General features: G+C 50.6%; 1 protein-coding gene across 1 annotated transcript in view; it reads left to right on the top strand.

Moving 5' to 3' along the window:
* SPTBN4 (spectrin beta, non-erythrocytic 4) overlaps nt 1–24,385 on the top strand; it is a 75,747-nt gene that overhangs the window by 6,964 nt on the left and 44,398 nt on the right. The window contains exons 3-14 of the mRNA XM_040445792.1: nt 8,428–8,579; nt 9,896–10,069; nt 13,259–13,350; nt 14,064–14,144; nt 15,293–15,408; nt 17,351–17,463; nt 17,560–17,747; nt 17,822–17,939; nt 18,212–18,370; nt 18,997–19,299; nt 20,291–20,441; nt 24,200–24,383. Coding sequence (XP_040301726.1) covers nt 8,428–8,579; nt 9,896–10,069; nt 13,259–13,350; nt 14,064–14,144; nt 15,293–15,408; nt 17,351–17,463; nt 17,560–17,747; nt 17,822–17,939; nt 18,212–18,370; nt 18,997–19,299; nt 20,291–20,441; nt 24,200–24,383 — 1,831 coding nt within the window. The remainder of the gene's footprint in view (nt 1–8,427; nt 8,580–9,895; nt 10,070–13,258; nt 13,351–14,063; nt 14,145–15,292; nt 15,409–17,350; nt 17,464–17,559; nt 17,748–17,821; nt 17,940–18,211; nt 18,371–18,996; nt 19,300–20,290; nt 20,442–24,199; nt 24,384–24,385) is intronic.

Genomic DNA, 24,385 nt, shown 5'->3' with positions numbered 1-24,385 from the left:
TTTTGTTTTGTTTTGTTTTGTTTTGTTTTGTTTTGTTTTGTTTTGTTTTGTTTGGGAGAGAGAGACAGAGTGTGAGCAGGGGAGGGACAGAGAGAGAGGAAGACACAGAATCCAAAGCAAGCTCCAGGCTCTGAGCTGTCAGCACAGAGCCTGACGCGGGGCTCGAACTCACGAACCGTGAGATCATGACCTGAGCTGAAGTTGGATGCTTAACTGACTGAGCCACCCAGACGCTCCCCATTCTGATAGTTTTAATGCAAATTCTTATCTTTGTGGGTCAATGATTTTACAAAATGTGCATTGCTAATTAGTGGGCATTTATATCATACTTTAACTGTTTATTAAAGTATTATATGCACATAAAAATGCAGATAAATCGTGAGTCCCCAGCATTTCCACCAATGAGCAGCGTGTGGTAACCAGTCCCCAGATAAGGAAGCGGAATGTAACGGCCCCAGAGAAGCCCGCCCCCCTAAGGCTACCTCTCTCACTACTTCCCTAGAGTAAACACTGGCCTAACTTCTAACAGCGTACATTTGTTTTCCTGCTATTTGAACTTCGTAAAAATAGAGCCCTGAAGGATGTACCCCTTTGTGTCTGGCTTTCTTCAGTCAACACTGTGCTTGTGAGACTCATCCCTGTCTACACGTACTTGTAGGGTGCTCCTTCTCGTTGCTGTATCGTATTCCATAGTGTGAATACGGCGAATTTTTCCCATTCACCTGTTGGTGAGCATTTGGGTTGCTTCTGGTTTAGGGCCAGCACAAGCTAGACTATTACAAGCCAGTAATTACTAGTATTTCAAACTATTACAAACTATCGCTGCTTTAAGCTTCCTCGTACCTGTTTTTGGTGAGCGTAAGCACTCATTTTTGGTGACTTACACCCACATCGAGCGAAAGAAAGTGTTGGGTCATAGGGTAGGTGTATATCTAACTTTAGTGGAAACTGCCGATTTGTAACATTTCACATTCCCACCAGCAGTGTACGAGGGATTCAGTTACTATACATCCAGCCCCTAGTGTGGTCAATCTTTTTAATTTTAGCTATTCTGATGGGTGTGCATTCTATTGTGGTTTTAATTCACATTTTCCTGATGACTAATAACAACTAATGAGGTAGAGCACCTTTTCATCTGCTTATTCACTATTTGGATAGCCTCCTGTGCCATGCCCATTCAAGTCCCTTGCCCGTTTGCACATTAATTTTCCTGCCTTTTTCTGATTGTTTTGTAGGAGTTCTTGCATATTCTGGGTCCCAGTCCTTTGTCAGATGTATGTGTTGTGAATATTTTCTCCCACTGTGTGGCTTGTCTTTTTACTCTTTTAATGTTGCCTCTTGATGAACGGTATTTCTTAATTTAAATGTAGTCTAATTTGATAATTAGTACATATTTCCTATGTGGCTCGCATTTGTTGTCTTGTTGAAGAAATCTTGGCCGGGAGGTGATGAGGTGGCTCAGTCGGTTAGGTGTCCGACTTCGGTTCAGGTCATGATCTCCTGGTTGGTGAGTTCAAGCCCAGCATGGGGCTCTGCACTGACCATGCAGAGCCTGCTTGGGATTCTCTCTCTCTCCCTCCCCTGTGCCTTCTGTCTCTGTCAAAATAAATTAATAGACTTAAAAAACAAACAAACAAACAAACAAACAAAAGAGGAAATGCTCTCTAGGAAAAAAGAATCTTCGCCTACTTCAAGGTCAGGGAGATGTTTTTTGGTATTTTCTTCTAAGAGTCTTATTTATTCCTTTCACATTTAGATTTAGAAGCCAAATGATATTTCTATTACTGTGTATAGTGGGGGGTCAGGGTTTTTTTTTGTTTGTTTGTTTTTTGCCACTTTTGGGTAGCAGGTTGACTCAGCTCCGTTTATGGAAAAGACTTTCTTTTCCCTACCGATCTGCAATTTCACTTTGTCATAAATCTGACAGCCCTATACAACCCCCAACCTACCTCTGCCCCTTGCCCCCCAAATTGCATTGCATTGAACATCCTCATATATGCTCCTTATAAACCAGTGTGGAAAAGTTTATGGGACATAAGCACTGCTGTGTTATGGGGGTGTGCTCGAATTTATTTAGACTCAGATTGCTGCCCAGAGGACTGCCCTAGTCTGTAACTCCCACCAGGAGACACGGAAGGTTAGGATGTCCCCACCTTTCCATTACTACTGGTATTTTCCGGCTCCTTAACTTTTCCCAGACCAGTAGCCAAACTGGTGACATACTAAGTCTCTCTATATCCTTTCTCCTTAACCAATAATGGACAAGAGAATAGTGGTTCCTCAGCTCCGTGAAAGTTTCAATGTATTAAAGAGATGAGTAAATTGAAGTCTTATTCTTTTTTTATTTTTTTATATATTTATTGATTTTAAACATTTATCTTTGAGAGAGAAAGAGCACACGCGAGTGCGGGGGGGGCGGGGGGCAGGAAGAAGGGGCAGAGCGAGGGAGACAGAGGCACAAGATGACGAACCCTGAGGTAAAGTCGGACGCTTAGCCAACTGAGTCACCCAGGCGCCCCTGAAGTCTTATTCCGAGGAAATGTGTTTTGCTTGCGCTAGTGATTAGCACAGAGGAGAAGAATACCTAAATGGTAACTCCATATGAGCACAATGGCAGAGGTAGGACAGTTGTCATTTGGCTTGGAGTCTTGACAGCCCAGAGGTATGGGTGCCAGCTAGAGTCTCGGCAGGAAGCAGATGGCTCCCTCAAGGGGGTAAAATTGAGGGGAGCTTAATGAAGGGACTAATTACAGAGGTGTGGCCAGGGCTACAGGCACTTACAAAGTCAGTGGACACTCAGGGATGGGGGCAGGGAGCAGTGAGGGGGACAGAGGCCTCACACGCCGGGGATTGTAGAAAGAGGAACCAGGCGCTGCTGAAAGCTGGTCAGGCAGGGAGGGAATATATTCCTCAGCCCTTCCTTTCTCCTCTTAGCCCAACCCAACTGGAAGTCTGAGACCTTTGAGGGCCGGGGGAACCCTTTTGAGACAGTCAGCAGTGATGGTCTCCCTGGGCTCAGAGCACAGGCAGGACAGTAGAGGTGGCCTCAGGGTACACGGAAGACACTACGAGGTAACCGAATACACTCACCAACACAGTAAACATTCAGTGTCATCTTAGGTCAGAAGTGGCACTCTGGGACATATCTGGTTTCACCCCCATTGTAGTTTTTTTCTAAATATTTATTTACTTCTTGGCGGGGGGAGGGGCAGAGAGAGAGAGAGAGAGAGAGAGAGAGAGAGAGAATCCTAAGCAGGCACCAAGATGTCAGAGTAGAGCCCAGTGCAGAACTTGAACTCACAAACCTTGAGATCATGACCTGAGCCAAAATCAAGAGTCAGAGGCTTAACTGACTGAGCCACCCAGACTCGCCCCTCCAGTGTGTTTTATACAGACATAAATCAGTTGCCAGCATTTAAAAGTAGGGAGATTTGGGGGCACCTGAGTGGCTCAATCGGTTAAGCCACTCAATCTGACTCTTGATTTCAGCTCAGGGCATGATCTCACGGTTCATGAGTTCAAGCCCCACATCAGGCTCTGCACTGACAGTACAGGGCTTGCTTTTGATTCTCTCTCTCCCCCTCTCTCTGCTCCTCCCCTCCTCATATTCGTTCTCTCTCAAAATAAATAAATAAACTTAAAAAAACTTTTAAAAATGAAAATAAGGAGATTTTATCTTTAAAAATGCAGGTTTGGGGCTCCTTGTGGAACATCAAATGACATGGCAACAGTGGGCTTTCATTGCTAGGAGGCTCCATGCACAGGTGCTGTGTGGCCACTGCCCCTTTTAAGAGGGCCTAGGTTTCTCCTTTTCAGAGCCTGCCAGACCTCTGCGGGCATTTCAGTTCTGGACCCCCAATCAGGCTAACAGGATTTGTTTTATTTTTATTTTTTTAATGTTTATTTATTTTTGAGAGAGACAGAGAATGCAAGCAGGGGAGGGGCAGAGAGAGAGAGAGAGAGAGAGAGAGAGAGAATTCAAAGCAGGTTCCAGGCTCTGAGATGTTGGCACAGAGCCCAGCAGGAGACTTGAACTCACAAACCGCAAGATCATGACCTGAGCCGAGGTCGGATGCTTAACCGACTGAGCCACCCAGGCGTCCCCATGCTAACAGGATTTGCAATCACAAAACCCAATATCTCACGGTATTGTGCTTTATGAGGTCATCATCCGGATGGGCCAGGATGTGTTTCTATTAATTTTCTTTTGGTACCAGCAAAATGAGATTACAAAATAAGACAATATTCTCGTGGATCCCTGTCTTCCAAGCACGAGTTCCCAAACACTCAGAGTCCATTGATCTAGTCCAAACCCCTTATTTTGCAAATGGGGGAAATGGAGGCCCAAAGGAGAGAAATGGCCACTCGAAGTCAAACAGCATGTTATCAATGGAGGCAGGACTGAATGCAATTGTCCCCATTCTGGCACCATGCTGGGGATGCACAGAAGTTCCACTTTGGCTTCAGCATTCGCTCAAATCTGCCATTTGGTTCAGGCACCGGCCACTAGAAGGCAAAATAACCAAATATTCGAGTCAGCGTCCATTCTGTGATCCCTTCTTCGTGTGTGATCGATGGTCAGGTGCTCACACGGGTCCCCATCCTATCCACACAGCACAAAACCCACATTTAAACAAACAAGATCTTTCATGTGAATTTACTATTAGTTTCTGCATACTCACTTTCAAATTAGAGGTAAACTTTCAACATCTAGTTTAATGTAAAAAAAAAAAATACAGGTCAGTCAGTGGATATTTTCCAGCATTGCATATTTTCTTAAAAAAAATTTTTTTTAATGTTTATTTTTTGAGAGGGAGAGACAGAGTGTGAGCAGGGGAAGGGCAGAGAGAGAGGGAGACACAGAATCCAAAACAGGCTCCAGGTTCCGAGCCATCAGCACAGAGCCCGACGTGAGGCTCGAACCCACAAACCGTGAGATCATGACCTGAGACGAAGTCAAAAGCTTAACTAACTGAGCCACCCAGGTGCCCCTATTTATTTTTATTTATTTATTTATTTATTTATTTATTTATTTATTTATTTATGTTTTATTCATTTATTTTGAGAGAGAGACAAGGTATGAGTGGGGGAAGGGCTGACATAGAGGGAGAGAGAGGATCCCAAGCAGGCTCCGCACTGTCAGCGCAGAGCCCGACGCGGGGCTCGAACTCACAAACCGCGAGATCATGACCTGAGCCGAGGTCGGACGCTTAACCGACTGCGCCACCCACGCGCTCTACAGTGCATATTTTCTACTGCCAGAGTCAAATGCGATATTTAATAATATTACGAGGGGCGCCTGGGTGGCGCAGTCGGTTAAGCGTCCGACTTCAGCCAGGTCACGATCTCGCGGTCCGTGAGTTCGAGCCCCGCGTTGGGCTCTGGGCTGATGGCTCAGAGCCTGGAGCCTGTTTCCAATTCTGTGTCTCCCTCTCTCTCTGCCCCTCCCCCGTTCATGCTCTGTCTCTCTCTGTCCCAAAAATAAATAAACGTCGAAAAAAAAAATTTAAAAAAATAATATTACGAAAGGGGCGCCCGGCTGGCTAAGTGGGTGGAGCATGCGACTCTTGATCTTGGGGTCGGGAGTTTGAGCCCCACATTGGGGGCAGAGTTTACTTAATTAAAAAAAAAATAGTATTACAAAAGGTAAATGTTATGGTAAAAGAAATTGAGAGCTGTCAAATGGTTAAAAGGGGAAATAGACTGGCTATGCAAATCTTGATTACTGCATGACTAGGGAACTTAGAAGTGCAACAATGAAGTTCTTTAATAATGAAATGCTAACCATACTGTGAAGGCTGAGCTGTTGCAAGAGACAGACCCCGCAATGCAGTGACTTAAAGGAGATAGGAGCTCATTTCTCCCTCCTAGATAATCCTGAGATGGGCAGCCTGGTGGGCAGGGAGGCTCTGCTCCAAGCTATCAGCGTGGGTTCCAGGTCTTTCTATCCTGTGCCCTGTGGACCTTGTGCTCAAGCTTGTGGAAGCTGGGAGAAGAGAAAGGAAGGCCAGGCAGTAGTTTCCTGTTTTGGTAACACTTTATTTTATTTTTTAATTTATTTTTTAGAGAGCCAGAGAGTGGGGGAGGTGGGGAGAGGGGCGGGGGGGGGGGAGAGAGAGAGAGAGAGAGAGAGAGAGAGAGAGAGAGAGAGAAAGAGAGAATCTTAAGCAGGCTGCATGCTCAGTGAGGAGCCCAACGCGGGGATCGATCCCATGACCTATCAAGAGTCAGAGGCTTAACTGACTGGGCTGAAATCAAGAGTTGGTCGCCCAACAGACTGAGCCACCCGGGCACCGCCTGTTTTGATAACACTTTAAATTATGAAATAATTATAGATTTACACGAAGTTGCAAAGAAACTACAGATGATAAAAAAGACTAACCCAACTGAGACGGGGAAGGGATTTGCATAGATGTTTCTCCAAAGAAGATACACACGTGGGCAATGAACACATGAAAAGATGCTCAACATCATTAGTCATCAGGGAAATGCAAATCAAAAGCACAGTGAGAGACCATTTTATACCACTAGAATGGCCGTGATCAAATGGAAAATAACAAGTGGTGGTGAGGATGTGGGGACACCGGAACCCTCGTACATTGCCGGTGGGAATGTAAAATGGCACAGCCACTTTAGAAAACAGTCTGGCAGTTCCTCAAAAGGCTAAATGTAAGGACACCTGGGTGGCTCAGTCGGCTGAACATCTGACTCTTGATTTCGGCTCAGGTCATGCATGATCTCACGGTCTGTGGGTTGAGGCTCACGTCGGGCTCTGCTCTGACAGCTTGGAGCCTGCTTAGGATTCTCTCTCTCCCTCTCTCTCTGCCCTTCTCCTGCTCAGGCTTGCTCGCTGCCTCTCTCTCTCTCTCTCTCTCTCTCTCTCTCTCTCTCAAAAATAAACTTAAAAAAAAAAAGTTTAAATGTAGAGTTACCATAGGACCCAACCATTTCACTCCTGCGTATATACTCAAGATAACTGAAAACATGTGTCCACACAAGGACTTGTATGTACTTGAATGTTCATAGTCGCGTTATTCATAATAGCCACAAAGTGGAAACAACCCCAATGTCCATCCGTTGATGAATAGAGGAGTAAAATGTAGGAGAGCCACAGAATGGAATATTATTTAGCCATAAAAAAGAAATAAAGTACTGATATATGTGATGGCATGGATGTACCTTGAAAACATGATGCTAAGTGAAAGAAGCCAGACACCCAAAAGGTCATATATTGTGTGATTCTATTTATATGAGATGTCCAGCATAGGTAAATCCGGAGAGACAGAAAAGAGATTCATAGTGTCCCAGGGCTGGGAGAAGGGGGAATGGGGAGTGACTGCTAAAGGGCGCAAGGTTTTGCCTTGGAGGGATGAAAATGTTCTGATATCAGATGGTGGTGTGGGTTGCACAACCCTGTGACTATACTAAAAGTCACCGAAGTTACGCTTTGAAAGGGTGAATTTGATAGTAGGTGAATTATAGCTCATTCTAAGCTGTTACTAAAAAAAATAAAATGAAATAAAAACGTTGTAGGAGAGAGTTAGCAATGCCTTTGTAAGTAACTGCCGCAGTAGTTGCCCACATTGTTCTGACACCTCGCCCCCACCCTGCACCCCTCCCCCCTCCCCCCCGCACCCTCCCTCCGATGGCAGTCACGTGGGCACTCTGCTCCCTAGGGGTGTGGGAAATGCAGGTTGTAGCTGGCCGTTGGGCTACCGCTTGAGGGTGTCTGTGACTCAGTTCTTTTCCTCAGGGGCATTCGTTCTAGCATATTCCTTCCCCTTCACCCCCCACAACCCGTCACACCCAAGTCTTATTATTATTATTATTTTTTTTTCATCTGTAACTATCCCTGGTGTGTCCCCTTCTCCCATTCCCAGCTTCTGCCCTGGTGCGGCTGGTCCGCTCTTTCGAGAGTCGCTTCCCCAGTCTCCCTGCCCTGGGCTGTCATTCTCGCCCTCTCTGACCCACCCTCTCCACAGCAGCCAAGAGGTCTTCCTGAAACACAGCTCTCATTCCCTCCCGCCCTCTCCTTAACCTTCTCTAGCTCCCTAGTGTATTATCTGTGCCCCACTAAACTGAGCTCTGGGAGGGAAGGCCTCTGTCTGTACTCAGAGCCAAGAAGAGTGCGGAGGCACATAGTAGATGCCCCAGTATGTAGGGAGCGAATGAATAGGGCCGGCTGGGGTGGGAATCAGGGAAGGCTTCCTGTGGAAGCGATGGCTCAGGAAAGCTTTCAAGGACGCGTCTCCAGGCGGGCAGCAAAGGGTGGGCCGGGCGTCCCAGGTAGGAGGAGCCGCTTGTGCGAAGCCCTGATTGTTGCAGAGCTAGGCCGAAACAGGGTTTGGCCCGGAGTGAGGGGCTGCGGAGAAGCTGCAAGGGGAGAGGTGCTGGGGGCGCGGGGGCTCATCAGAGCCTGTCCTTCAGATGAGCGCGAGGCCGTGCAGAAGAAGACCTTCACCAAGTGGGTGAACTCGCATCTCGCCCGCGTCGGCTGCCACATCGGGGACCTGTATGCCGACCTCCGGGACGGCTTTGTGCTCACGCGGCTCCTGGAAGTGCTGTCCGGGGAGCAGCTGGTGAGGGGGCCTGCGGGCCTGGGGGAAGGGGGCGGCCCCGGGATTCCGGGCTGGGCTACGACAGGGCCTGGCTAACCGACGTGTGGTGTGTCCTGGAAGAGCCCGATGGGTGAGCGGCCTCTTTGCTCAGGTGGGTGGGTCTATGGCCGGAAGTGGGGCTTGGGCGTGAGCAGCGTGGGGGCGTGGCTGGGAACGGAAGCTAGGCTCTGCCGAAGGTGAAGGCCGGGGATCCAGCGGACTCTGGGCTTGTGGTGGGGAGAAGCTCCGTGGGAAGGGGTGGGGCAATTGGAGAAGGGAGGGGCTTTATTAGAAGCGACTGGCCTGGGTAGTGCGGTAGCAAGAGGCTTGGCCGTAAAATAGGGGCAGGACCCTGTTGCAGGGTCTGTGGATGAAGGTGCAGTTGTCATCGGAAGGGGAGGCTTAGGTTGTGGAAATCTGGGTAACCAGACAGAACTCTGGAATGGGTCTGGCTTGTTTTTATGAGTTGCTGTTGTGTTTGTTTTTTTTTTTTTAAGTTTATTTTTGAGACACAGAGAGAGAGCATGAGCAGGGGAGAGGCAGAGAGAGAAAGGGAGAGAGGGAGAATCCCAAGCAGGCTCTGCACTGTCAGAGCAGAGCCCGATGCGGGGCTTGAACCCACGAGGAACGAGATCATGACCTGAGCGGAAACCAGGAGTCCCATGCTTAACCCACTGAGCCACCCTGGCGCCCCGTATTGCAGTTGTGTATCTGGGCTTGGATGAGGCTTCACCACAAAGGGTGGGATTCTGAGGAGCTAGAGGTTCATTAAAGGACCAGAGCCTGGAGCTCCGAAGTCCTGCGGGGCATGGCTATAGAACAGAAACATTGGAAGTAATAGTGCTGCAAACCCGCGGAGACCTAGGGGAATGGGCGTGGCTCTAGGCCAATGGGCGTGGCTCTAGGCCGAAGCCTGAACGGGAGGCAGTGAGGGGCGTGGCCAGGGGCCAAACCTGGGGGGCCTAGAACAGAGGTCAAAGGCAGGGGACAGGAGTGTGGTTACCGGTAGGTTGCTGAGGCTTCTGGATAAAAGGTGGCCATCAGGTTGGATGTGGGACTTCAGTATAAAGAAAGGGTGGGGACAGGAACTAGAATAATCCAGGAAGGAAACAGGCTCTTGAAAGGGTCTGGCTGGAAGGGGCAAAGACGTCCTTGGTCTTTGAGAAGACTGAAGGGGCGTGGCCTGGGTTTGGACATCCAGGGGGCGTGGCTATGGGGGGCTGACCTCGTTGGTAGGAGGCCGAGGGCACAGGGCCCTTGGCCAGGTCCTCCACCTCCCAACGCCCCTGCCACTCTAGCCAAGACCCACGCGAGGTCGCATGAGGATCCACTCGCTGGAAAACGTGGACAAGGCGCTGCAGTTCCTGAAGGAGCAGCGCGTGCACCTGGAAAACGTGGGCTCGCATGACATTGTGGACGGGAACCACCGGCTGACCCTGGGGCTAGTCTGGACCATCATCCTGCGCTTCCAGGTGATCCCCAAGTGACCCCTGCCCAGCCCACCCTCCCAAGGTGTGGCCTTAGGAGGGCTTCCGCCACCCAGTCATCTGCTCATTCATTCATTCATTCATTCATTCCAAAAATTTTCCTACTATGATCCAGGAACCCTATTCCAAGTGGTGGGGATGAAAATTATGATAAAAGTAATAATCATTATCACCACCACCACTGTGATCATTTATATATTTTTCACCCTGTTCCAGGCACTGTTCTAAGCACTTGGCATTTAATACACACGACCCCATATACATACAATATACATACAACCCCAAATACATACAACCCCATAAGGTAGATACTATTTATTATATTTTACCAGGGAGGCAACTGAAGCCCAGAGAGGCAAGTAATATGCTCAAGGTCACACAGCTGGATAGTAGAGCTGGAATTCAAATCCAGTCAATTTTGTTTCAGTTCAGAAACAAAATCGACACATTTTCTGCCTTTATGGAGCTTACATTGTCGTGAGGGAGACAGACAATAAACAAACCCGTAAATACATAGACAAGAGATGTATGAGAAGTGGATAACTCTAGGTAAGAGCTATGCAGAAAAGAATAGGTTATTTTTAATATATTTTTTAAGTTTATTTTTGAGAGCATGAGTGGGGAGGGGCAGAGAGAGGGAGAGAGAGAATCTCAAGCAGGCTCTGCAATGTCAGTGAGGAACCTGATTCGGGGCTGGAGCTCACAAACCTGAGATAATGACCTGAGCCAAAATCAAGAGTCAGAACCTCAATGGATTGAGCCAGCCAGGCGCCCAAGAATAGATTATGATAAGGCAGTAAAAAGAATGCAAAATATCAGGTTGACAGTGTTGAGATTTTAGACTTGGTGGTCAGAGAAGGACTCTCTGAGAAGCTGATGGCTGCATGACGTAAGATGAAGGGAGAAAGCATTCCAAACAGGAGGCACAGCCAGGATGCAAAGGCCCTGAGGGAGGTGGGAAGGAGCTGAAATGTTGGAGGTCCAGAAAAACCAGTATGTCTAGAGAATAGGAGACAAGGGGGAGCCAGGGAGGAGATGAGGTCAGAGGAGTTGACAGGGCCTAGGTGATCTGTGATTAGCAGTTTTGATTTTATTCTGTTTGAGATGGGGAGAAATTAGAGATTTTTATCAAAAGGATAGACATCATCAGATTTATTTATTTATTTATTTTAAATGTTTATTTAGTTTTGAGAGAGAGAGAGAGAGAGAGAGAGAGCACGAACAGGGGAGGGGCAGAGAGAGAGGGAGACACAGAATCCAAAGCAGCTCCAGGCTCTGAGCTGTCAGCACAGAGCCCGGGGCTCGAACCCACAAACTATGACATCACGACCTGAGCCAGAGTTGGTCTCTTAACTGACTGAGCCACCCAGGCACCCCAACATCATCAGATTTGGACAGATCCCTCTGCATTGGGGGTGATTGCCAAAATTGGGGGCTGGGAGCCCAGGGCAGAGACTGGAGTTGGACCAGGGTGGGGCCAGAGGGAAGTGCAGAGGGAGGGAGATAGGAAAGATGCCCTGTAATGGGAATGGGCAGGGGAAGGGGAGGGAGGGAGGTGTCCAGGCCAACATTCAAGGCTCAGGACCAGGGGGGATAAAGTGGGGTCACCCAGGGACAGATTTGAAGGAGGAGCAGATTTGAGGGACAGTGTGGGATGTGATGGTGATGAGGAATCTGATATCTAAAACATCAGGGGGAGCATTTAGGAGTCCACTGGATCATGGGAATAGAGCTCAAGGAAGGGGTGGGGGCTGGAGACAGATATGGGCGTTGCCAGTACAAAATCAAGGAATGAGACTGGGGGGCGGGGGGCGGGATCCCTGCTGGCAGCTGGAGCCCTGCACCAGGGGCTGGCACCTCTTTGGAACCTAGTTTTCTCCCTCGGAACCCAAATGCCAAACTCAGCTCTTGAGTCCAGGACCTAAGTCTCCAACACCCATCCGGGGCTCTTGAACCTGCTTTAGATTCTGGGTCACTGAGGACATCATTGAACACCTACTAAGTGTGATACTGCAGAATACAAAACAAACATCCTGTGGTCCCAGAGCTTTAATAAGTTAGTGAGTGCATTAGTCTTTTAGGGCTGCTGTAACAAAATACCACACTCGGAGTGGCTTAAACAACAGAAATTTATTTTCTCAAGTTCTACAAGCTGGAAGTTCAAGATCAAGCTCCTCCTGATCAGTTCCTCCTGAGGCCTCTCTCAGCTTGCAAGTAGCCATCTTCTCTCTGTGTCCTCACATGGCTTTTTCCCTGTGTGCGCACGTCCCTAGGATCTCTTCCTTTTTTTTTTTTTTTTTTTATAAGGACACCAATCATTTTGGGGACCTACCCTATGACCTCATTTAAACTTAATTACCTCCTTAAAGGCCCGATCTCCAAATACAGTCACAGTTGGGGGTTAGAGCTTCAACTTATGAATTTTGGGGGAGACACAGTTCAGTCCGCAATGGGGAGACAGTACACCAGATGAATAAATAACAGGTATGGTAGAAAAGGAGGATGTGAAATTTGAGTACACATACTGTGATTTAAAATCAAGTGGTTGGTGAAGGCCTCACAGAGGTGATCTGTGAGAAAAGACCTGAAATTGGGGTGGAACCATGTGGGCCCCTGAGGGAAGGAACAAGCAGTGCAAAGGCCCTGAGGTGGGAAGGTGCTGGTGATTCAGTGAAGAGGATAGCAGGTCTCTGGAGCAGAGTGGGCTGCTGAAGAGGAGGTCAGAGGCATGACGAGGGGAAATTTACTTTTACCGTGAATGAGATGGACCCACGGAAAGTCCAGAGGATGGGAAACATGTGATCTGATCTGGGTGCTCACAGGGTCCCTCTCTGCCATGAGGAGAACAGACTGTGGGGTCAGGAGCAGGGAGGCCAGCCTGGAGGTGATTGCACTAGCCCAGGGGGAAATGATGGTGGTTTGGATCAGAGAAGTGGCCCAGATGCCAAAGTATGGAGACTTCCCTGGAAAATGAGACCCTAGTCTGCAGCCTCCTCCTCCCCCAGTTGTGGATGTCCCGGTCCACTCCAGATCCCACCCTCACGCTCCTGAACCCCCAACCCCAGCCCGAAGCCGCCCCTCCCATCCCCTTTGTCCCTGGTAGCCAGTGCCCCACCGGCAGGTCCCAGGCACAACCCCTCTGGGTCCCAGCAGCCATGTTTTATATCCTCACAGATTCAAGTAATCAAAATTGAGACTGAGGACAACAGAGAGACACGCTCCGCCAAGGACGCACTGCTCCTGTGGTGTCAGATGAAGACAGCTGGGTAAGTGCACCCCCCACCCTGCGCCCGCACTGGGCGGGTGGGGCCCTAGCCTGATCTTGAGGGTCCCTTCTGGGACAAGAGTGCAAGGGACCGCCCAAGTCCTCCGTGTCAGAATGTTACATTTGAAGTTAACGAACTGGTAAATAAAATACGTCCACTCTTCTGACCTTGACAAATAAACCCGTGTAAGAATCTGGAAGGCCTGGTTCAAATTTAGAACTTGGGCTCCTCAGAAAACAGTGCTGGGCTTTCTCTGATGCTCAGCCTTCCGGGGCTGGCCGGCTGTCTTGCAACACTCTCTGTCTTTCCATGTGTCTATCTTTACCTCTATGCCTGCTTTTCCTTGTTCCTGTCTCTCCCTCCCCCTTCTCTCTCCCTTCTTGTCTCCTCCCTTTCCTCCTTTCTTTCTCCATCTCTGTCTGTATCTTGCTTTCTCTCCGTCTCTCTTTTTCTGTCTCCTTGCCCCTTTCTTTCTTTCTTTCTTTCTTTCTTTCTTTCTTTCTTTCTTTCTTTCTTTCTTTCTTTCTGTCTATCTATCTATCTATCTATCTATCTATCTATCTTTCTATCTTTCCATCCATCTATCATATCATCTATCTACCCCCCCACCATCCATCTATGTCTCTCTCTCTCTCCCTTCTTCTCTCCTTCCCTCCCTCTTCCCTCCTGACTGTCTCCATTTCTGCCTCTGTCTCTCCCTTCCACGCTGCCAGTTACCCTGAGGTAAACATCCAGAATTTCACCACCAGCTGGCGGGACGGCTTGGCCTTCAACGCGCTCATTCACCGGCACAGGTACCACGTGGCCTGGGGCAGCCTGGCCCTGCCCTTCCCCCTCCCCCATGTCCCTTGGGTACACACCTGTACACATATGCATGTAGGTGGCACGCAGAGACGCAAGGACCCATCCCTTCACACTTACACGAGGCACACACCTGCACAGAAACCTGTCCAGGCCCCATAGTCTGTGTACACGTGGAAACACACGTCCCTCGTGCAGCTGCGTAGACACACACATACTCATGCACATACACATCAGCATGTGCCTGATGCTTCGATGCCTCCAGGGTGGAGAGCTCACCCCCCATGGATGGTCTTCTCTGGTGTGTGCATGGTGGTCCTTCCTCAAGGCAAGCCGCAGAGCCCCCCTTCCGGCTCCCTGTGCACCCACATTTCACACCCCAGGGCCTGGCGCTGAATTGGCTGAAAGGTGGGCATCCAGACAAGTTGAACCCACATCGTGACTGTCCATATGACAGATGAGGGAAACTGAGGCCCGGAGCCTGGGAGGGACTTGCTCTGGTGTGGTCGGAGTGGAACCCAGCCTTTTCTGCTGTGGACACATGTTCGTTCACAAGCCCTGCCTGTCACATACACACCCATACACTTAGGGAGACCCGTCCCCCCCACACAGTGAGAAACCCACCAGCTGTACCCATGTCATACTAACAACGGTAACATTTACTAAGTGCTTTCTGTATACCTGGCATTGTTCTAAGAGCTTTCCAATAAGTCATTTAATAGTCAGTGAGCCTGTGAGGCAGATGCTATTATCATCCCCATTTTACAGATGAAAAAATCGAGGCACAGAGAGACAAAATAGCTTACCCAGAGTGACAGCCAGCCAGGAAATGGCCGAGCTGGGGTTTGAGCTGCGTGGGCTAGCTGTAGACCTCACACTTCTAACTGCTACGTAATACTGTTTAGCAAAGCACCCAAGTAGATGTGTGCATTGCCAAGTCGGTCCCACTCATTCGCACGCAGCACTCACGGCCACGGATAAGTGCACAGACGTGCACCAGCATACACAGCTTTCCCCTCGGGAGGCGGTGCCCCTCCTGCCCCTGGCTTTGGGTGGGGCTCAGGCCGGGAGGTCTTTCTGCCCGCTCGCCCCCTGGCTCTGGAGCCTGCCTGCTGCCTGCCCGCTCTGTGCCCCTGCCTAGGCCCGATCTCGTGGACTTCAGCAAACTCACCAAGTCCAATGCCAACTACAACCTGCAGAGAGCCTTCCGCACGGCAGAGCAGCACCTGGGGCTGACACGTCTGCTGGACCCTGAGGGTGAGCCCCCCACAACCCCAGCGGGACTTCCTCCTGGGGGGACCCCCGACCCCAATGCCAGCCCAAACTCCTCTCCATCCTGCTGCAACACCGTCCCAAACCCGAGTCCTTCTAAGTCCTGGCTCCCACCCAGCCCCTCCCCTTCTTCACCTCTAATCCCCTTTGCCCCCATCTTCCAGTCCCTTCCTTTCACATCTCTGTCTCCAGCCCCAGACTCATCTCCATTCCTGCCTCCAACTTGACCTCATCCCCTTCCCAACCCCAAGCCCAGTCAGCTCCCCCAAGCCCACCCCCTCTCCCTCCCTAACTCCGGTCCCAGCTCCAGAGCCAACCCCACCCCCAACATTATCCCCTGACTTCAGCCTCATTCCTAATCCCAGACCATGCCAACACCGACCCACCAATCTCTAGAATAACAGCTGTTCCTTCTCTCTGAGAGTCTGCTCTGTGCCACGCACATGGCTGGGAATTTTAGCAAAACTTCCCACTTTTATCCTCACACTGACCTGGATGGATAGAACTTATCCATCCTGTTTTAATTTTTTTTTAATATGTATTTATTTTTGAGAGAGACAGAGCACGAGTGGGGGTGGGGCCGAGAGAGAGGGAGACACAGAGCCTGACGAGGGGCTCAAATCCATAAACCACAAGATCATGACCTGAGCTGAAGTCGGACGCTTAACCGACTGAGCCACCCAGATGCCCCCTTATCCGTCCTGTTTTAAAGTGATAGGAATGAAGTCTCAGAGATGTGAAGTCACTTGCCCAGTGTCACACTGAAAACCAGTACGTGGGACTTCTTGGGGGGGGGGGGGGGGCCAGAGAGAGAGAATCCTAAGCAGGCTCCATGCTGTCAGCGCAGAACCCGACGCAGGGCTTGAACCCACGAACTGTGAGATCGTGACCTGAGCTGAAACCAAGGGTCTGACGCTTAACCAACTGAGCTACCCAGGCGCCCCTACATGGGACTTCTGGTACCTATATTCTGTGTCTGGCACATGGTAGGTGTTTAGTGGATATTTGTTCCACCAACCATGAGCTGGTGGAGTAAGAGCTGAGTGTAATATTGTGCATTCAGTGGGCACATCAAAACGATAATTGGAATTTACTGAGTTTCTCCTCTGTGCCAGACTATTCTTTCTAAAACTTACAGTGCTCCTTTTTGGCAGGCACTGTGCTAATCCTCAGTCTTGCAATGGGGGAAACTGAGGCGAAGAGAAGTTAGGTCTGTTTCCTAAGGACATGCAGTGAGTAAGTGGTTGAACAGGGATTTAAGCACACGTTTCCTCCAAAGCCCACACCCTTGACCTCTGCCCTCATAAATAAATACATACATAAAATACATTTATTTACTTATAAAATAAATAAATAAATACACCTCGTAAATATTTATTGAGCTCCTACTGTGTGCTGGGCATGACCAGAACAATGGGAAAAAAGACAGGCATAGCCTTTGTCATCATGGAACTCAAACTCAAGATAAGGACATGATTGCATAAATGAATATTTAATTGCAGATGATAAGTTCCAGGAGGCAATGATAAGATGCCGTGAGGAAGAGTAACAGGGGTGACCGACTCTACACAGGGCGAACAGGGAGGCTTATCTGAGGAAGTATAAGCTGAGTGGAGCCCTGAAGGATGAGTGGGAGGTAGGCATACAGAAGAGGGAACATTGTTCTACCTAGCGAAAACAGCATGTGCAAAGGCCCTGAGGTGGAAGGTAGAATGGTGTGTTCAAGAAGTAATTATGGATAATTTCTCTGGTGGTTTGTAGGTGTCAAGTACTGTTTAATCTCATGAGGTAGATCCCCATTTGGCAGATACCAAAACTGAGGCGCAGAGGCTACTTGTCTTGCCCAAGGCCACACAGCTAGTAAGAGTGGGCTCTCCCTCCCTCCACCCTCACTGTCCTGCTCTCCCCTGCTCTCCTTTACCCCCAGATGTGAACATGGAGGCTCCAGATGAGAAGTCCATCATCACCTATGTGGTCTCTTTCTACCACTATTTCTCCAAGATGAAGGCTCTGGCCGTGGAGGGGAAGCGGATCGGGAAGGTTTGGGGATCCAAGGGATGGGGTGGGTGGGAGCTTGGGAACCACCTGGGGGCACATCCGGGACGAGTCTGACCCCACCTTCCTTTGCTGGGTCAGGTCCTGGACCAGGTGTTGGAGGTGGGGAAGATCATCGAGCGCTATGAGGAGCTGGCGGCCGAGCTCCTGGCCTGGATCCATCGCACCGTGGGCCTCATCAGCAATCAGAAGTTTGCCAACTCTTTGAGTGGGGTGCAACAGCAGCTTCAGGCTTTCACGGCCTATTGCACACTGGAGAAGCCAGTCAAGTGAGGCCCAGCTCAGGAGGGAGGGCGGCAAGTGGAGGTCTGGAGGTGGGGGTCCTGAGCCCGAGCCCCTTCAGGTTTCAGGAGAAGGGGAACCTGGAGGTGCTGCTCTTCAGCATCCAGAGCAAACTGCGTGCCTGTAATCGTCGCCTCTTTGTGCCTCGGGAGGGCTGTGGCATCTGGGATATCGACAAGGTGAGGTCGAGCATGTGGAGGAGCGGCAGGGTTACTCCGTGGCGTCGTATACGTTGTGCACTGCTCAAGGGAGCCATTTACACTGTAGACGTCGTGGACTGGATATTCATTCTGACAGTTTTCCAGCAGGAAAGTGTCACGAAGGAGCAATATCTTTTTCCAGTTTACATAAAGGTGCTGTAAATGCTAGGGGCCACCTCAGACAGAGAAGCCAGGGCCATTGAACTGTGGGGTGTTGTTGGGGTCTGACTGGCCTCCTCCCATCTCCCCAGGCATGGGGCCAGCTGGAGAAGGCAGAGCACGAACGGGAGGCCGCCCTGCGAGCTGAGCTGATCCGGCAGGAGAAGCTGGAACTTTTGGCCCAGAGGTTTGACCACAAGGTGGCCATGAGGGAGAGCTGGCTGAATGAGAACCAGCGCCTGGTCTCCCAGGTACAGGGTGCAGGACTTGGCTCTGGGTGAAAGGTGGGGGTGGGGGCAGGGAGGCATGCTGGGCTGGTGGCCCTGGGACCAGAGAGGGAGACTCGGTCTCCTGAGTGACAGAGAAGTGTTGGGTTAATCTCCTAGGTGGCAAATGAGGGTGGGAAGGGAGAACTGGTCTCCTAAGTGAGCGGTGGGGGAGGGGGGCGGGCCTGATCTCCAAGGTAACAGGAGAGTGAGGTTGGTCTCCCTGGGGAACTAGAGAGGACAAAATTAGGCTCATCAGAAATAGGGAGAGTATTTAATTAGACTCTTAAATGACAAAGGAGGTTGTAGCTGGTGTCCGGGGTAACTCAGGAGGATAGAATTGGTCTCCTAAGTAAGAGGGTAGGGTAGGCCTGGTCCCCCGTCTCTAGGGCAATGGGAGGATGGTGACTGTTTCCTGGGTGACAAGTTTAAGGCTAGATATGTAATGGAGCCGTGTGGAGCCGGTCTCCAGGGTAACAGAAGAAAGCGGGGCTGGTCTCCGGGGCAACAGGAAGGTGGGGCTGGTCTCCAGGGTTACGGGGGATGGCGGAGCAGGGTCAAGGTGGATAGCAAAGGAAACAGGTGAGCATCTGTGGCCTGCCCTGCCCCAGGACAACTTCGGGTACGAGCTGCCGGCGGTGGAGGCAGCCATGAAGAAACACGAGGCCATCGAGGCGGACATTGCAGCCTATGAAGAGCGGGTGCAGGGCGTGGCAGAGCTGGCCCAGGCCCTGGCGGCAGAAGGTTACTACGACGCCCGGCGCGTGGCGGCCCAGCGTGACAGCGTCCTGCGCCAGTGGGCCCTGCTGACCGGGCTGGTAGGTGCCCGGCGGACGCGGCTCGAGCAGAACCTGGCCCTGCAGAAGATCTTCCAGGAGATGGTGTACATGGTGGACTGGATGGAGGAGATGCAGGTGGGGCCGGCCCTGGGGGTCAAGGGTGGGCATGGTGTGCGGGGAGGGCAGGGAGGGCTACAGACACCGAACGGGTTGTCAGGGAGCCGGAGAGGGACGGAGAGAGAGACAGGAAGAGGTGAGAGAGACAGAGAGAGAGACAGGAAGAGGAAGAGAACGAGAGACAAAGAGAAAGAGACAGAAAGACGCCGAGAGAGGCAGAGAAAGGAAGATCAAAGAAGAGACAGAGGAGGGGCGCCGAAGTGGCTTGGTCGGGTGGGCGTCTGGCCAAGGCTCAGGTCGTGATTTCGCGCTCCATGTGTTCGAGCCCTGCGTCAGGCCCTGCACTGAGCCTGGAGCCTGCTTCAGATTCTGTGTCCCTCTCTCTCTGCCCCTCCGCTGCTTGCACTCTGTCTCTCTCTCAAAAATAAAATTTAAAAAACATGTAAAAAAAAAAAAAAAAGAGAAGAAAGAAAAAAAAAGCCACAGAGATACAGAGCCAGAGGGAGCTAGCGACAGATAGAGACAGAGAGATTAAGCCACAGGAAGATGGTGACAGTTTGAGAGAGAGAAGGGGAAATCAGAGAGAGATCAAACTAGAGAAGCAGGCACGAGGGTGGCAATGGAAATCTAAGCAGCCACAGAGAGACACATAAGAGAAGGAATCCTTTTGGGAAAGAGAGAGACAGGCTGGAGATACAGGTGCAGGGAGAGATGGAGATAAGAAGGAAGGAAGCAGAGAGAGATGGAAACAGGAAAGACAGAGGCAGAGAGAGCGATGGCGGCAGAGAGCAGAGGGAGGGTGGCGCTGTGACAGAGACAGAGCGCAGGAATGTGGGGACAGACACAGGGAGCCAGAGAGAGCCAGATGTTGACGGAGACAAGGAGATTGAGATAGAGATCCGAGTTCAAGGGATGGGGTGGAGGAGCACAAGACTGGGCCTGACAATGTGGGGCGGGGCCTGCCTGAGGCCAATGCCTAAAAGGTGCTCAGGGCTGCCCCATCTTCTAGGCTCAGCTGCTGTCCCGGGAATGTGGGCAGCACCTGGTGGAGGCGGAGGACCTGTTGCAGAAGCATGGACTGCTGGAGGGGGACATTGCGGCTCAGAGTGAGCGAGTGGAGGCGCTCAACGCTGCTGCCCTGCGTTTCTCTCAGTTGCAGGGTGAGTCTGGGGTCGGGGATTGGGGTGAAAACTTCCAGGGCTGGTGCTAATGGAAGCAGAATGACCCCTAAGAGACAGAAGGAAGGAGTGAGCTCCTTGTCTTTGGAGGCATCCAAGCACAAAATAGGATCACCCTCCATCAGGGAATATCATGGGGGAAATTATTGCCTTGGGTGGAGGTTAGACCACATGATTTCTTCCTGCTTTGAGATTCTGCAGTAATAGTTCACATTTATTGAGCACTTGTGGTTTTTTTTTTTTTAATGTTTATTTTATTTTTGAGAGAGACAGAGACAGAGACAGAGCACCAGCAGGGGAGGGATAAAGAGAGAGGGAGACACAGAATCTGCAGCAGGCTCCAGGCTCTGAGCTATCAGCACATAGCCCGACGCGGGGCTCAAACTCACAAACTGTGAGATCATGACCTGAGATGAAGAAAGACGTTTAACAACTGAGCCGCCCAGGTGGCCCTATTGAGTACTTGTTTTATGCTAAGCCCCTCACAGCCAAATCTCAGTGAATACCATGAAAAACCGTGTGAGGTAATGTATAGTCAGGGCCTGTTCGGCAGCAAATGATAGAAACTCAACTCAGTTAGCTTAAGGAGAAAAGGGGCGTATCTTGGCCAGTGTAACTTAAGTGTCCAGGAAAAGGCAAGGTTGGCTTCAGGTATGGCTGGATCCAGGGATTATCTGATGATGCTTTTAAGACTCTATCTCTCTGACTGTAGTCTCTATGTTTGTGTCACTACCGGGCAGTTCCTTCCCTTGTGGTGTAAATCTGGGGTCATTCATCCTAGCAACTTAGCGGACCCAACAGGAGACAAGCCCCTTTCTCCCAATATTTCTGACAAAAGATTCCAGGAAAGCTTTCTTTAGCCCACTGTGGGTTCCATGCCCTCTGCTTAGCCAAGCATTGTGACCCCAGGCTCTGCACTGAGCTAACTGGCCACATCTATGTGACATGCCCAGCCCACGGCCAAGAGTAGGGTTGGCTGTTTCCAAAGACAGGAATGGAGGAAGAAGAGGAGGGTGGAAAGCCATTACCAGCATCGGGGGCATGGATGCTGATAGGAAAAACCAAGACTGGCTCTAATAAAGGTTCTCATTTTACTGATGTCAATACCTTCCAGCCACAGACCGCCAGGAATCCCCCTGTTGTCAAACCAAGGTGGGTCTGTTGGCTTTTTGCACACACGCTGGAGAACCATGGAGCTTCTCAGTAGGAGGGTGTTAGGAAGGGGCTTGTGATAGGATGTGGGCTTGTGTTAGGTGATTTGGGGATGATTTATGCAGTGTCTTTTGCTGCGGATTGGATACTGTCTGGAGGTGGGAGTAATTAGGTGATCACCCATCTTAATCATTTTTTTTTTTAACGTTTATTTATTTTTGAGACAGAGACAGAACATGAACGGGGGAGGGTCAGAGAGAGAGGGAGACACAGAATGTGAAACAGGCTCCAGGCTCTGAGCAGTCAGCACAGAGCCCGATGCGGGGCTCGAACTCACAGACCGCGAGATCATGACCTGAGCCGAAGTCGGACACTTAACCGACTGAGCCACCCAGGCACCCCCCATCTTAATCATTTTTATCCAGGTAGTGGGAGGAACAGGAGTTGGTAGCAGTCATTCAGCTTAGCTGGGTGAAGGGGCTGGATGATAGTTTCTGTGGCTTGCCCAGTGACCTCTTTTTTGTGTGTGCTCAGACGTGATTATGGAATGGTCTTGTTTCCATCCCATTCCACCATGGTCGCAGAGTGACCTTGTCTGAAGTTGGCGTCCTGAGAAACTGTGTCTCTAGCTGTGAGTGCTGACAAGGCGGCTTTTTTGCTTTCTTGCTGATGAGGAAACTAAGGTCCAGAACCGCAGAGCTCAGAGGGTTTAGGGCTGGCCTGTCTCACTCCTGTGTCTGGAGCCACAGCCCTTTGGAATCCGGAAGCATCAGTAGAAAAGGCAAGGCCTATCTGGCTTGCAAGATGGTGTGTGTGTTGGGGCAGGGGGAGGGGGGCGGTTCTCACCCTCATGGGCTGGGTCAAATGTTGAAGTCTCCTTCCAAGCTCCAGTGGGACATGCCCACCCTGGCTCAGCCGCTTACCCACATCCAAACCCCAGGACAGGCTCATTGAGACCCTCTCCTTCTTGGGAAGGTTTGTCCCAGGAGGCTCCTTCTGTCTTCTCCTTGTGAGATCTTGGTGCCTGGTGGCGGCCAACAGCACCACAAAAACAGCAAAGAGGCTAATGTATGTTGTCATGGTGACAGGAGGGAGCAATGCCTGATAAGTGGTCCAGAGTGTGGCCTCCTGATCTGCCACTTCTTAGCTGATCCTGGGCAAGTGGCTTCCTTCCCTGAGCCTCAGTTTCTTCATCTGTAAGATGGGGCTCATAAGGATACTGCCCCACGGTGGCGTTGTGCCAGAGTCAGGTCTGGATACACGAATGCCTATTGTTGTTGATTATTCAGGTGGATGCCTTGGTATTTGGGTCAATTTCAGCAAATGTCCAGAATTCCAGAAATGGTGTATCCCATCTAGGGCAGTGTCTCTTGCAGTGTTTTGACCCAGTAAGAAATGTGTCTACCTCCTGACCCACAGTTCACACACACACACACACACACACACACACACACACACGCACACACACACACACATTGTATGAAACAATACTTCCCCTTACCCCGCAAGTGGCATCCTGATATTTTCTAGTCATTCTATTCTATTCCATTAAAGCAACATTGGCAGCCAGCCATTAAGTTAATTTCACAGTTCTCTTGTCACAAACCAGAAGTCTAGGAGGAAGGTGAAGTATTTGAAGAAATATGGGAGTTCAGGTCATCACTGAAGTTAAGAGATAAGGCAACAGAGGATGAGAGAGGGAACCCAGAAAATGGCTTAAGGATAGAGACACATCTGGGTGCCTAGCTGGCTCAGTGGATAGGGCATGCGATTCTTGATCTCAGGGGTGTAAGTTTGAGCCCCAGGTTGGGTGTAGAGATTACTTAAAATAAAATTTAAAAAAATAGTGGGGCGCCTGGGTGGCTCAGTTGGTTAAGCGCCCGACTTTGTTCAGGTCATGATCTCGCAGTTCGTGAGTTTGCGCCCCAAGTCAGGCTCTGTGCTGACAGCTCGGGCCCTGGAGTCTGCTTTGGATCTGTGACTCCCTCTCTCTCTCTGCCCCTCCCCTGCTCTCTCTCTCTCTCTCTCTCTCTCTCTCTCAAAAATAAATGAACATTAAAATTTTTTTTTAATTAAAAGAAAATAGAGACGTTTCATTTGGTCCAGTTCTGAAGGAAAGACAGTTTACAGATACTAGGATTCTCTGAATCTTAGTTTCTATACATCATTCAGTCAATAAGTCGCCGTTTTCATTAGGTTACTGCTCTGGGCTCCACCCCGTGCTAGGCAATGGTGAGGACACAGTGTGACGGAGACAGCCCTAGACCCTGCCTTCATGGGCCTCTCAGCCCAGTGGGGGAGACAGAACAGGCAGTGACATGCCAGAGGGGTCAGGGCAGGCAGGGATGGTGACCGTGGGGCACAGGCAGAGGTGCAGGGCTGGGATGAGAGAAGCCTGGGGGAGCCAGAGAAGGTTCCTGCTCCACACAGCATGTCAGGGAAGGCTGCCTGGAGGAGGGGACGCACAACCTGGCACCTGATGATGCCTACCTAGCAAAGGACAGACGGGACAGGTAGCCTGTACCTCCCTTCCTTGGGCGCCCCCTGGCCCGTGCCCAACCCGGGATCCTCCCCTTCTCCTGGCCCAGGCTACCAGCCCTGCGATCCGCAGGTCATCTGCAACCGCGTGAACCACGTGCACGGCTGTCTGGCGGAGCTGCAGGAGCAGGCGGCGCGGCGGCGCGCGGAGCTGGAGGCCTCGCGGAGCCTGTGGGCGCTGCTGCAGGAGCTGGAGGAGGCGGAGAGCTGGGCCCGAGACAAGGAGCGCCTCCTAG

Source organism: Herpailurus yagouaroundi, unplaced genomic scaffold, assembly GCF_014898765.1.
Source record: "Herpailurus yagouaroundi ecotype Mexico unplaced genomic scaffold, PumYag 194, whole genome shotgun sequence".
Classification (NCBI taxonomy): Eukaryota; Metazoa; Chordata; class Mammalia; order Carnivora; family Felidae; genus Herpailurus; species Herpailurus yagouaroundi.
The sequence above is the reverse complement of the archived record's forward strand: the minus strand, read 5'-3'. Positions and strand labels throughout refer to the sequence as shown.